Below are 13,819 nucleotides of genomic sequence, written 5' to 3' on the forward strand. Positions count from 1 at the left end.
CCCTCCATCTTTCTTTCCTTTCCTTCCTTTTTCCCTTCTTCCTTCCTTAAACTAATCTGTTCCATCCCTCCATCTTTCTTTCCCTCCTTTTCCCCTTCCTTCTTTCCTCCCATCTTTCCCTTTGTCCTTCCTTCCATCCTTTCTTCCTTGACCCAGAAGGACAACAGGAGGGTTTTAAAATAATTCACAGAATTTACCCATCTATAAAGTTTTTTTTTTTTTTTTTTTTTTACCACGATTTAAAAAAGATATAGATTTAAACTGGTCTTTCTGTGTAGGACACCCTGAAGATGTTTTTCATTTATTTGGTCTTGCCCTTTCTCAACCAAATTATGGGAAGATATTTAAATTGCAACCTGATTTCTTTTCTGATTTTTCCCTGTGCTTTGAACATATAGCTATTGTTTGTTTGGCTTCAATGACAATCCATCTGCAAAAGAAAAACAATACTATATCATCAATCTTATTAGCCAAATGGCATATTCATAAATGTTGTTACACTAATCAAAAACCACTCTTTCTCATCTTTGAAAATGAAGCCAAACAATATATCAAGTCTACTAAAAAATCCATCAACATGAAAGCTATAAAAACTTTGAATTTATGTACACTTTACAATGTTTTTGTATGAAAGCTTGCCTCTGTATTGTTGAAACTATTGATTTGTATTGCACCATGTTGACTTAATAAAGTTTCTGAAAGAAAAGTCTTACTTCCACAACATTTGATGTCTTTATTGTTTTTTTGTTTTTCTTTATGGACTATCAATATATTAAGACATTACACAAAATAAACATTCTCTCTATACATAATAAATTAATAACAGCAAAACACAGGATCATTCTGCGTCCGTCTCTGCGCGGCTGCAGCACGACACAGAGACCGGAGTTTACAAAAAGTGCTCAGTTGCTTGAGGGATGATGCTGCGATTAAAGTGATGAGGAGGAAAAACCTAAGTGAAAGATACAAGTCTCTTCAGTATTACACACACACACACACACACACACACACACACACACACACACACACACACACACACACACACACACACACACACACACACACACACACACACACACATACTACAATACTGGAGCTAATTCAGCCTAGTGTGTAATACCAAATACATTAACCGTTCAACAAAGAGTCAAAGAATCAAAAGCTGCCAGGGGATCAAACTGCAAACGAAGAAAGGAATGAGGTTTGGTTTTTTTATTTTCAAGCAAACGCATCGTCTAAAAAAAAAAATCATAAATAGGTGTTTTCAGTGATTGTTTCAGCTAAGACTTAGAAACAGACTCTCAGGTTTACTCATGGTGAACGAACGCTCACTGAAAAATATGAGTTTGAGATGTCTCATATTCTTCACTACATCACACACAACCATTTTTGTGCCATTCAGCCATTTAAACAGTGGCTTTAGTGTTTATTAAATCTATGCAGACAATTATAAAATATTTGGATTGCATTTAAATATCGAAATATTCCCAAAGTGCTGAATAATAAAGTGGATTTTATGTATACATTTCAGAACTGCATATGTCAATACAATAAGTCAGCGACCACTGATACAGCAAGTGTTGAATGAGTTGCTGAGGTTTGTCAGTGTTTCCCCAGGGTTTACTGGGTTACAGACACAAGAAAATATTCCCAGATAAAAATACTTTAAAGGGGAACTATGCAAGTCTGTTCGCTTTTCCGCTGTTTTGCTAACCTTCCTCTCGGCCATGTGCATTTGTTTACAACAAAGCTGGCCAGAAATCAATCAATAGAGGGGTACATAACGCTATCTATCATATTTGTGAGTATATTTGTGTAGTCTTATCTGTAATAAACAAGAGATTACGGGTTACGGGGCGCATTTGCGTCGTGGTGCCGCAGAGACGAGAGCTGGGACACCGGGTCGGAGGCTCTGTTCTTGCAAAGTTGTTTTTCAGCCAAGAGACGCTAGGTGGAAGGCAGAGAGCCTCCGTTCTCCCTTGTAACAAGTAACATGTCATTTATCAAACCATCAAAATGACTCCAAAGATGTTCAATTAAAGGGGAACTATGCAAGACTGCTCGCTTTTCCGCTGTTTTGGTTACGCTCCTCTCGTCCATGTGCATTTGTTTTCAACAAAGCCGGCGAAAAATCAATAAATGGAGCGGTTGATAACTTTACATAACATATACGATGTTACGGCGTGTGTGTTTGTGTAGTCTTAACCGTCTTAAACAAAAGATTATGGAGTGCATTTGTGTTGCGGTGCCGCAGAGACGAGAGCTGGGACACCGGGGCGGCGACCAGGTACTGTACTGATGATGCAAGGTTGGTTTTCAGCCGTGAGATGCCAGGTGAAGACAGAGAGCCTCGGTTCTCACTCGTAACAAGTCACAAGTCATGTAGTTAACGATCACAATTACTCCAGAGCTTTTTAATTAAAGCAGAAGTAAGTGATATATTTGTGTTAATATAAGTCTTAAATAGTTATATCTTCCGACAGCAATCACTTACATAGAGTGTTTGGACCGAAACACGGGTCTGTCAGTCACTCTGCTCTGCTCTGAGCCCAGGAGAAAACATTTATCGTATCCTACAGTTTTTATCCAATGAGGAGAGAGAACGGCATGCAGGGCTGTGTGTGCAGCCAAGGGACGCCGTGAATGTGGCGACGTAGGGACGAGGACTGTTATGGTGCGTTCAAGGAAACTCGTATTTTTCCGACCGTGAAGTGGTACCAGTTCGATCTGGTACGAGTTCACCGGTCGGAAGTTACGAGTGGCCGTTATAGTGACTTTCACCGGTAAAACAGGTCGGAAAAACACGAGTGGGTTGCCTGGAACGCTACAAAGTCGTAAGTTGTGACTTGAAGCTGTAATTTACGATTTCAAAAGCCTACCTGGAACGCAGCATTAGCGAAAACGACCGGACCACTTACTTCTGCTTTAAGGTAAAAATGTAGCATAGCTACGGGAGAAATCCTGCTTAGTTCCTCTTTAATGAATGAATATGTTCTCGGATTTAGACATAAAAACGGCATATGAGCCATTTATAATTGAAATTAATTTATAATTCTAAATAAAACTGAGCTTATTTCTTGTGTCTGTAATTTGCTTTCACTTCACTCTCTATAATATGCTCTCCCTGCTCACTGCCGTCCACCTGCTAGGTCGGGGTGGTGGGGGCAATATAATCACACTGTTCATTGATAAATAACTAATACTTAACTGCAATTTGCCCCTGAGGTTTAAAAGCACATAGTGCGGCTACTTGACATGACACTGCAGTGCTAGTGACCAGTGTCTCCTCCACCTCCCAGCCGTCCTGATACCTGCTGCAGTCTCTCAGGTGTCTCCGTCCTGCTCTCCGGTCTGGCTCAGTGTGTCCACAGCCGGTCTCTTCACTGCTCTCTACTGAAACTGACCCTTTGCACCCTGCTGCTGCTGCTGCTGCTGCTGACCGCCGTCCTTCAGAGGCAACTGACTGGGGTCGTCCGCAAAGGGAATAGCTGGGAAAGAAAGAAGAGGAAAACACAGAGTGGTTAGATTGTCAGGTTTCTGCAGTGATATATATAGTACACTGTTAAAAAGTGAAAATACTTGAGATGCTGAGATGCTTGGAGAGTCTAAACCAATTTGTTATGTTTTTGCTTTAAACTGAATTTGCAAAATTCAATCAGCTTCACTCACGATTCTGAAACTGCTGCGCTGTGTATCTGGTGAGGAGGATCCCAAAGCCCTCGATGAGAGCGAGCAGAATTCCCCCCATCATGGCCGATCCCATCATGGCCAAAGGTCCACCTGAAAAAAACACATGATTCATTCAGTCAGTCAATCAATCTGATGCTCCAGTTTGTTTTGTTTCTTTCTTACACACATAAATATATATGTTTGCACATTGCTGCTGAATCACAGCGACTACAACATGGGAAATGCAACGACCCAGTTTTTGTTTTCAGCTTGTTGTTTAAGGGATATTCCGGCATAAGTTTAACGCATGGTCCAACGCACTGTGACACCGAGTTAGACGACCCCTCGAGAGATGAAGTCTGCTAACCGCTAGCTTCTCTAGTTGTAGCAACTTTAGTGGTCAGTGGCCAAGTGGTCAGTGTGGTCACTGCCTGCCAGTGGCCGCTGAAACCAAATGTTTGTGCTGCCAGTCGGACTCAGACGTGTTTTGTCAGTGCCTGGACACGGAAAGTTGCTGCATAGCGTATATAACTGGAGGAGAGTGGGTGAGTTGTTTTCGTCTCATTTCAATAGAAACCAGGCAAAGTTAACAGATGTTTGATGCCTCGTATTATGGGCTGGGACCCTGTTTGTACTGTTGATGACGTTTGGTGCTGTTCTGAGCATTATTTGTGGCTATGAGTGGCTTTTTGATCGCGGTTTGCGTGTGGAGAAATAGACTGCGCTGTTTGTTATGGTGCGGTCATTGCTAAAGTTGCTACAACTAGAGAAGCTAATGGTTAGCAGACTTCATCTCTCGAGGGGGGGTCTAACTCGGTGTTACGGTGTGTGCGTTGGACCATGGGTTAAACTTATGCTGGAATATCCCTTTAACATTACACCTTTACGGTACCATAACAGTAGGTTTTGATTCGCTATTTCTTTCTTGATGGTAACTGTGAACCAAGAGATTAATGTCTGCTGTGAAATAATCTGTGAGAATAACAATAAAGAAAACATGAAACAAAAACAACAACAAAAACATCAGTACAGTTAAGTACTACATGGGGCGTGTTCTTACTGCGTGCTGCCAGGATCGCTCCTGTCAATGCGCCGCTTGTTATGGAGTTCCAGGGATCTTCTTTCCCTCTGACGCGAACTAGACCACAGTCGATTGTGGAGAAGAGGCCGCCCCAAACAGCAAAGCTACCTGTGAAGACGCAAAAAAATTAATCTATGAGGGTTGGTAAGTCTAACTGAACATTTGTTTGATTCTTGGGAAACAAAATTGAGTTCCTAAATATCCCAAATAACATGATATGATTTGCTCGTGCATTGTTAACCATTATCATATACAATTCAGAAACTATTCAGGCCGCTTATCTTTTTGTCCACTGTCGATCTAATTGTAAATGGATAAAATTGTCATTTAGTCCATAAATCTACATTCACAATAGAGTTTAAACTGTTTTTAGAAGGTTTTAGATATTAAATACTGAAATCTCTCATTTACAAAAACATTAGACCCTTAATTCAGTACTTTGCAGAAGCTCCGTTGGCAGCAGTTTTAGTTGTTTGTCAAGTCTCTGAAAGCTTTGCTCACATGGATTTGAACTGTTTATCCAGTTCTTTCAGGAGAATTGTCTTGAACACCATCGGACCATTTACCGTCTGTAAATTACCATCTGCAGATGCTCTATGGAGTTACAGTAAGTCTGGGCTCTGGTCCCTGAACTAACAACAGCACTGACTCGTTGCCTGTTTGTTGTGTTGTTGTGCTGACAGACAGCCACAGTCTCTGGAGCCGCTTTTCTTTGAGGACCTCTCTGTATTTGGCTGCATTCAATTTTCACTTTATGATTAAGGATCATAAGGTGTATAATTAGGGTCAGGGCAGCTAAGCAGCCAGGAGCCTATTGTATTCCTAGGAATTCTTCTTCTTCTTCCGAGGAAATCATACTTCCCTATTGTGCCCTCCTGGGGGGGGCACAATAAGTGTTTAAATTTTAAAACTTTGAAAATTCCTACCAACTGCAGTCAATGTACAGTGGCATTTTAACATCAGTTTTGCAACTTGTGAAGCAAAACTTATGAAGTCAATCACTCTGTTTTTTTCAATAACTGTCAAGATGCAGTTTGAAATGTATTATCAGATTTTTGCTCAATTGTCACCAAACTTGCTAGAGAGCATCTTCAGACTGTCCTTTTTATTGATTTATAGACTCCCTGAGTCTATTTGAAAAACCACACACCAGGTCTCACCTTCAGACAATTAGCTCAGTGAGTTAGGAGCTGGTTCTTGGTGTCAGAGGATGTGGGTTTAAGCCCCAACAACGGTGATATTGATAATACGTCAAAATACCAGATAGTCTTCATGAAATAAATGTACAAAATCTTAGAGTCATAGTAGATGAGTCAGAATTTTACCTCAAAAACTGTTTTTAGCTCAGTGCGATACAATGGTCTTTGTTCCACGACAGTGAATGGCTTACTCAATTTGTGAAGCCACTGTTGAACAGGTCAACTGGCTTGTCTTTTTTCCTGTTTGTTGCTCAGAATTTGCCTAAATTTGCCAAAAATAGCCCGGACCCGACCCATCGCTGCGCAGCAGCTATAATTCTCGTTTGTTTTCCAAACACAAGACTTAGTCTTCTCATTTAATTTGCAAATACAAGGTATAATACGAACGTTTGATTTGCAAATGCAAGTTATAATATGATAATATGATTTGTTTTGGTTTTGTTGTTACGGTAGTTTGTTTGCTTGTTTGTTTTTATTTTGATGCTCTTTATCTTCACTATGTTTTGTTGTTAGTTGTTTGCTTCTTTTTATTTTAATGCTCTATATTTTCACTATGAAAATGGAAATCTTATGTACAAAGGGTAGGCACAATAAGCTATTGCTTCAGTCTACACCTTTTGGTTGCATGTATTACTGACCAATCTATGCATTTTGTCAGTCTCTTCTTTTTTTAATCGACCAAATGTATAACCAAACTAAACTAATGAATGAGATAACTTATTTCCGATTTAAAATGAAATCTAAAACACACACGAAACAATACATTACACAGAGATAAAGTGGTTTGTTCACTTTCTGAAGTAAAAGTTAGTAAAGTGAACAACATCTTCTCACCTCCAATCTGTGGAGCTCTTACTCTCACTGCGTTTGCACTTCCTCTCAGCCGATGTCCGACACCCTGAAACATTACAGCACTGTTCAGCTCTGCTCCTTGACTCAGATAATCTCTTTAAAGTCGAACAATTAAATTTTGAAACTCACAGCAGGGGCATTACGAAAGCCCTTGACCGCCTGGAAGACCCCTCCTCCTAATGCCCCCATGGTGAAGGCGCCTCCACAGTCATCCACTATCCTCCAGGGACTAAAGGAAGGCAGTGAGAAGAGAGAAGAAGCAGATGAATAAATAAAATAAATGTCAGCATATTAGAGACAATAGTCCTCACATCCATTTGATTAATACTGTTGTTGTACAATCGGTGCTGAATCAATTACTTGGTAACTCAGCAGAACAATAATCAACATTATTCAACAACTGATTTCAATTATTTATCTATCAAAACTATCTGGCATTACCTTAATACACCTACTGTTGCTAATCCTTGTTTCATGATTGCTTACTCAGTCTCTTTTAGCTGCAGAGTTTATTGGACAAAACAGTCGGTATGAAGCTGTCACCTTATCCTTTCTTCTTTGGTAAAATTGTGTGTTTAAATGTGTAAATGAGGCAATATCTAATTAAATATGCACTAATTTGCATAGTTTTTCGCAACAAAAATCTGAACGATGGTTAAAGATACTTTCAAAATTCTTGTTTTATTTTGTTGACATATTGGAGTTATTTTTATCATTCTGTAAATTAGAAAATACTGTCATCAGCCCTTAAAAAAAAAAAAATTCACCATGTTTTCAGGAACAAAATGTTGTATAAATCAGGCTGTGAATGATATATCAACAAACCCCTCTGTAAAAACCTTGAGAATATAGAAAGGGACAAAACTGGAAAGATTTGGTGTCTGTAAGTGCTGCTGAAGTGGAGATTTCTAGCTCAGGGTATGAGGAAAAACTCATTTTGAGAAAACAGCCTTTAAAGATTTATATCGTCAAATTCCATAGGTTGTTATTGTCAATCGCACTTTTACAATTTGTTGCTGATACAGATGAATTGACAGCATTGCTGTTCAGGAGAGAGAGAGAGAGAGAGAGAGAGAGAGAGAGCTTTACAATGATACCTGTCATGACATGGGTCAGACAACAGGCAGGACACAATATGTCACAGTAGAAATAGAACTTTTGGTGAATTTAGGAGAAATCTACCGACAAAAGAAAACAAAACTAGGTAAAATCACCACATTAATGTGGATTTTCTATCATTTCTTCCCACTACAGTATTCTGAAAGAATAGCCAAACGAAAATGGCCCAAAATCTCAAAATTGATCAGTGGACGAAAAAACAATGTTTTTGCCTGTAAGTATCTCGTCTTAAAAAAACACCGTCCGTTTTAAAAACACCGATGTATGTGTCTGTAAACTGCAGATAGGGCTGTAATAAACCTTACACCAGTTGCTGTTGCTGTGGGAACAACCTGACAACAGCTTTATCTCTTTAACATCCCTGACCCTTCACCAAGATAACTGGACCAACTAACACACACAGAGCTGCTCTGTTCTCACAATAACCCGAATAAAACATTGAAAAACTCAAAACCACGTCCGAGTTTCACTGACAATTAAACAAGAAGAGAAAGACAAAGGTTTTAAAAACTAATCTCACCAGGGTTCACGGGCATATTCCTCCATGTTTGTTGTCGTCAAGAAGACAAACCGTGCTACGTCATCAGAGCGCGCCGCGTGTGCTGCAGTGTTTTGGGAAGTCGAGTCGTCTTTTCTCTGGTTTTTAACCTAAAGCAGGTAAAGATTAAATGGTTTTAATGCCATATTTTCTGTAAAAATGTGTTGTTTTATCGTTTAAGTATTTAATGTTTTATCTTCCAGATGCACATGTGTGTTTGTTGGTTTAGTTTTTCAGCTGTTGCCGCGGAGCAACCGAGCGGGCGTGCAAGAAATGTTCTGTTGAAATTAATGTTGTATGGTAAAAAAACAAAACAAAACTGCCGATTATCTCCCCTTTTTGTTACGTTAACTTAGTCCAGACACGACCAGTTAACGGTAACGTGACTATACAAGCAAAAATAAACAATAAATCGTTTGTTTGGGAGCCACAAAGCGTTCAAAAGCCGCATGAGGAGCAGGATGACCTACTACACGACGTCGTAGTTAGTTTCTGACCCAGCAGCTTCAGTTACTCCATCACATCGAAACACCACAAAGAAATAGTAAACAAAACCCTCAAATTTGATTCCAGAGACGACAGAGACTCTTTTAATACATTTATTTTAGATCTGAAAGTGCCAACAAAAAAGAAGCTTTCATAATGGGGTGAAATCAGCTTGTAGTTGGGTATTCAGCAGAAATTCAGATTAAGAAGTCTGTGGAGAACTAGAGACAGAAAGAAAGTCTGAATACAGCAACAGATCACCTGCCCTCAAGATAATATTACATCACAGACCATCTGCGAATTACTGTCTGACTGAAACGTTGCATAAATGGTCCCATTGGGTTACACTGTGAAATGATAGTGCTCTTCTTATTGTTTTTGATAAATATTATGCTTTTTTGCAGTAACAGACTGTCATTGTTGCATATGTGCTAATCACTATTGCACTTAACCATCTCTGTGCATTGTTGTGGATTGGTTGGTTTGACTTTTCCAAGCTGATCCACAACTGTGTATTGTATTTATTTAACTTGGTAATCCTTGCACAAACAAGACAACATACATCAATCAACATCCCTGTAAATGTGTCACATTATTGTGTCCACTAAAAGCTTGATGCTAAATTAGCCATTGGAGCAATAATAAAACACCCAACATTTGAAATTAGAATAGGAGAAAACGTGAAGTGGCTGAAGAAGAACTGTTAATACCAAAGTACTGTGTGACTAATGTCGTACAATATCCTAAATGTACAACAAAAAAGAAAATAGTCATCACATGTGAGAAGCTGGTGCCAATTTGATATCAAACACGTGACATTTGGCTCAGTGTGATGGAAAAAGTTTGATATATTAACCTAATCTACTAAATATTTTTCATTATATTGTGACTATCTGCTACAGCCAATAAATCTAAACTTCCGTCCTGTGTGTTGCAGGATGCCTCTACCTCCGGCGCTGCTGGCCCGTTTGGCCAAGAGAGGGATCGTTAAACCCTCAGAACAAGGTAAGAAGCAGCATGATGTAAAAAACACAGAGTCTACAACATTCAGACATTTTTCCTTATACATCGCCATGTTTCTTCCTGTGTCATGTGACATTGTTTCCCTCCTCTCTTTCATCCAGAGGCAGATGAGGAGATTATTGCTGAAGATTACGATGACAACAACGTAGATTATGAAGCCACCAGAATAGAGAGTCTGCCACCAAACTGGTACAAAGTGTTCGACCCTGCTTGGTATGTAAACTTGATTTCTACATTGTGGACAATATTGATTGATATATCTACATATCAAACATTTTGACTTTATAACTCTCTTTTTTCTTTAATCAAACTACACAGACTCATCAATGTGACTATGATTTGTCTTAAATGTCATAAAATGATTAATATAGTTAGCCTGAATTATTACAATGATTATTTCAGGGACGTGTTGTAGAAAAGTGGTTGAAATGACTTTACTATATAAAAACAGAGTTTGAGGAAGGACATTTTATTATAAAACCTTAAACGACCTGTGATGAACTCACTTTCACTGTGAAAAGAATCGGAATAAAACATTTAAGAATGAGCTGAGTCTGCTGAATAATTTAAAGGTTATTCATGAATATTTTTGGGGTAATATTTATTTCATGTTTAGTACTTTTGGATTTCCAGATTTGTAGCCACTTCTGCTGCTATGTGTGTGTTTGTGGTTTTATAGTTTAATACTGTGTGGTTGGAAATGAGCCCATTCTGTCTTATTGTGGTTTTATCTCTAATGATTCGCTGATCATTGTAATCACATACTGTACATTCACCAATCAATCACTTACCTTATAATATTACTTTCTAATATGTATCAGAGATTATTATATACATTGTGGCTGTAATTAAAAATCAGTTTTTTTGTCTTCAGTGGTCTCCCTTATTACTGGAACGTGGAGACAGACCTGGTGGCCTGGTTGTCCCCAAACGACCCGACTGCAGTGGTCACAAAAGCTGCCAAGAAACTAAGAGGTACGACATTATAAAGCCTCTACACTCTCACTTATTGTGTTTTCTTTTATCTGTTAATATACTGTAATTATCGTGGGGTGTGCTGTCGCCTGATATATGGGAGATTTTGGAAGTCAAATTTTCACTTTCTTGAAGGTATATGTAGGAATTGATCTATCATCTAGCGGTGCGGTTGCATATTGGAACGTATTCTTGATGTTGCATTCACATGAAATCGGGCAGACGTCAGACAGACAACGGGAAACATTTAACATGACTCCTGGACTCAAACAGAAATGTTCACAAAACCGTTTCTGTAGTGATAAATATGAATTTAACGTCTTGATAACGCTCTTATTTGTGATCATTATTGCTCACGCCCATCTGTTTATACTTCTCATGTATGACTCATCGTTTTATCAGCAATCCCAGAATGCATTTTTTTTTTAATTCAGGCAGTTTTTTTTTTTTTTTTTTTTTAATTATTATTATGTGACTCTTGCCTTTGTTTTGTTTTACGATCCAGCTGATGGAGGAGATGAACGAATCGAGAGACAGTTTGAGAAGCCGGACAGAGAGCGAGAGCGCGACAGGGAGCGGGAACGAGAGCGGGACAGAGACCGAGAACGGGAAGACGGGAGGGACAGAGACAGAAGAAAACCGAGGCGGGAGGACATAGCGCCGTACGGCAAGAGCAAAAGAGGTGAGAGATTTTTCTGTTATTACACAAGAATTTTTTTTTTGCATGTATCAGTTGTGTCACACATTCACTTTTATTTTCCTTTCAGGGAGAAAAGATGACGAGATGGACCCCATGGATCCGAGCGCTTACTCTGATGCTCCAAGGTAAAATGTTTACGGTCGTATTTACAGCGGTGCTCAAACAGTTTAGTGCTGCAAGTCCATAAAGTTTCGACTTGAGAGAGAACGACTAAAAAAGGAAACAGGGTTCCCACGTGTCCTGGAAAATCTGGAAAACACATGGAAAATGAGGGAAAAAAAGTCAAATGTCCTGGAAAAGCTTGAGTTGTCCTGGAAAATGATTTATCACAGCTACCAGAGCTCTGTTTGACTTTTTCAGACCCTTCTAAGGATTTAGTTTCCAAAAAAAAAAAAAAAAAAACATGTTTGTGCTGTTCTATGATAAATTTGTCATAATTTCTAAGCATTTAAGAGATTTTTTCATAAATTAGAGCCATAAACTGCACATTTTTAAATCAGATTTCTGGGAGAGAGAGAATGAGAGAGAAGAATAAACACAGAAACAAACAGATTAAATTTACAAAATAAGGTACCATTGTCGAAAAGAACACCAAAGCATGAATGGGACGGGATGAATCAGTGTATGGCGTAAAAACTAATGCCCGTCAGACCCGTCGGCAGCTGAAAATGTCCTTGAAAATGATTTCAAGAAAAGAGTTAGCCTACAAATCTAGCTGCACCCTAGCGGCAGCAAATGTATTTGCTCCGTATGTGGGTCTAGAAACGAGCCATAGGAACTTTTTGGGTCTCGAACACTGTGTTCATCAATCACAGCGCTCTATCTGTTTAGAGAGTCGTTGGGCGAGCTTAACGCAATGGCGTCAGAGTGTGACATTAATACTTGCGACGGTGAAAAACATGACAAGATGGCTTTGGCAAAGGAATCGTTTGAATCGGCGTTGGCATCAACTTTGAAAGAATTAAACTTGTAATTTTCTTTAAAAGTTGAGCAAGAAACTGCACTGAAGTCATTCATTTGGAAGAAGGATGTATTTGCCGACGGGATATGGGAAAAGTTTAATCTACCAGCTTGCTCCGTCATCCTGCTCTTTGCTCTGGTTAGTCGTAGCGCTACCCTATTGCATGCAGAGGCAGTTTGAAAGACAGCCTTCATCCCGCCCCCTGGATTGAGCCGAGGTCTACCGGTCGTTGCCAGACTAGACATTTTAATGATATAGTCTGGTTTGTCAGGCTAGAAAAGAGTGGAACCCTGAGGAAACAAAGACAGGAGCATGAGAAGCTGAGATACTGAATTTCTGTTACCAGTGTGGATCAACGTATGCGTTATTATTATAAGTAAAAATACTAATAAACAGGAGGAATAATGGCTACCTGGCTCCACGATATGTAAAAACAGCCAGGTGCATTATGGGCATTAAAGGTTCTAATACATATTTTAGCTTCCAGCCTGATAAACACTCGTCTTTCAAACTCCACACCTCCCATTTGTGTTTTGTTGAAAAACAAGTATGTCCCCAAGATGAAGCTGAAATAGCCACAGTGACATCACTTTGACATCATCAGGATTATTTTCATAGACTTGACAAAGCCCCTGCAGAGCCACAGAGGACCGTTACATAATAACGTATCACAGGCTGAGTCGCACTAATCGTGCCCAGTAAACTGAGTTTGATGCAACAGTATAACGGCGTCTATTAAAGCACACACACTCTTTTTTTTTTTCGATACAGGGGGACGTGGTCGAGCGGTCTGCCCAAACGTAATGAAGCAAAGACGGGCGCAGATACGACGGCAGCAGGACCGTTGTTCCAGCAGCGGCCGTACCCGAGTCCGGGAGCCGTGCTTCGGGCCAACGCGGCGAATAAGATACCGCAGGAGTGAACGGCTCAACCCAGAAAGAAAGACGACGACGCAGCTCGTTGTTCTCCCTTCTATTCGCTCCCATCTTTACATTTACAGTTACAGACTGACATGTTTTAAGTTTTTTGTTTTCATTGTGAAACGTGTGCAGGCAGAGTGCTCAGCTTTTGTAACCACACAGTGCGTTCAACAGTTGTAAATATGTTTTTATATGACCTGAAGATCGACCCTCTCTTCGTCTGAGGGGCAGTTGGTTCGCATCGTTTGCTAATAAATTTAACGATTACTGTGAACAATCAAAAGACTCATTGCAAC

The 13,819-nt window shown here is 39.6% G+C and overlaps 2 protein-coding genes across 2 annotated transcripts; one reads left to right on the plus strand and one right to left on the minus strand.

Moving 5' to 3' along the window:
* Positions 1-3,217: 3,217 nt before the first annotated feature.
* On the minus strand, positions 3,218-8,545 carry LOC146985096 (mitochondrial import inner membrane translocase subunit Tim17-B-like). Its single transcript, XM_085782825.1, has 6 exons — positions 8,441-8,545; positions 6,931-7,030; positions 6,784-6,847; positions 4,730-4,858; positions 3,670-3,780; positions 3,218-3,488 (listed from the first exon to the last, which is right to left on the minus strand). Exons 1-6 carry the CDS (start codon positions 8,464-8,466, stop codon positions 3,391-3,393), a joined length of 528 nt encoding a protein of 175 aa, XP_085638951.1. The 5' UTR covers positions 8,467-8,545; the 3' UTR covers positions 3,218-3,390.
* Positions 8,491-13,795, plus strand: pqbp1 (polyglutamine binding protein 1). Its single transcript, XM_085782824.1, has 7 exons — positions 8,491-8,577; positions 9,882-9,949; positions 10,069-10,180; positions 10,842-10,942; positions 11,448-11,624; positions 11,710-11,767; positions 13,375-13,795. Exons 2-7 carry the CDS (start codon positions 9,883-9,885, stop codon positions 13,523-13,525), a joined length of 666 nt encoding a protein of 221 aa, XP_085638950.1. The 5' UTR covers positions 8,491-8,577; position 9,882; the 3' UTR covers positions 13,526-13,795.
* The last annotated feature ends 24 nt before the right edge of the window (positions 13,796-13,819 follow it).

The sequence above is a fragment of the Trachurus japonicus genome, chromosome 7 (genome assembly GCF_045865225.1).
Source record: "Trachurus japonicus isolate A0001 chromosome 7, Traja_1.0".
NCBI lineage: Eukaryota > Metazoa > Chordata > Actinopteri > Carangiformes > Carangidae > Trachurus > Trachurus japonicus.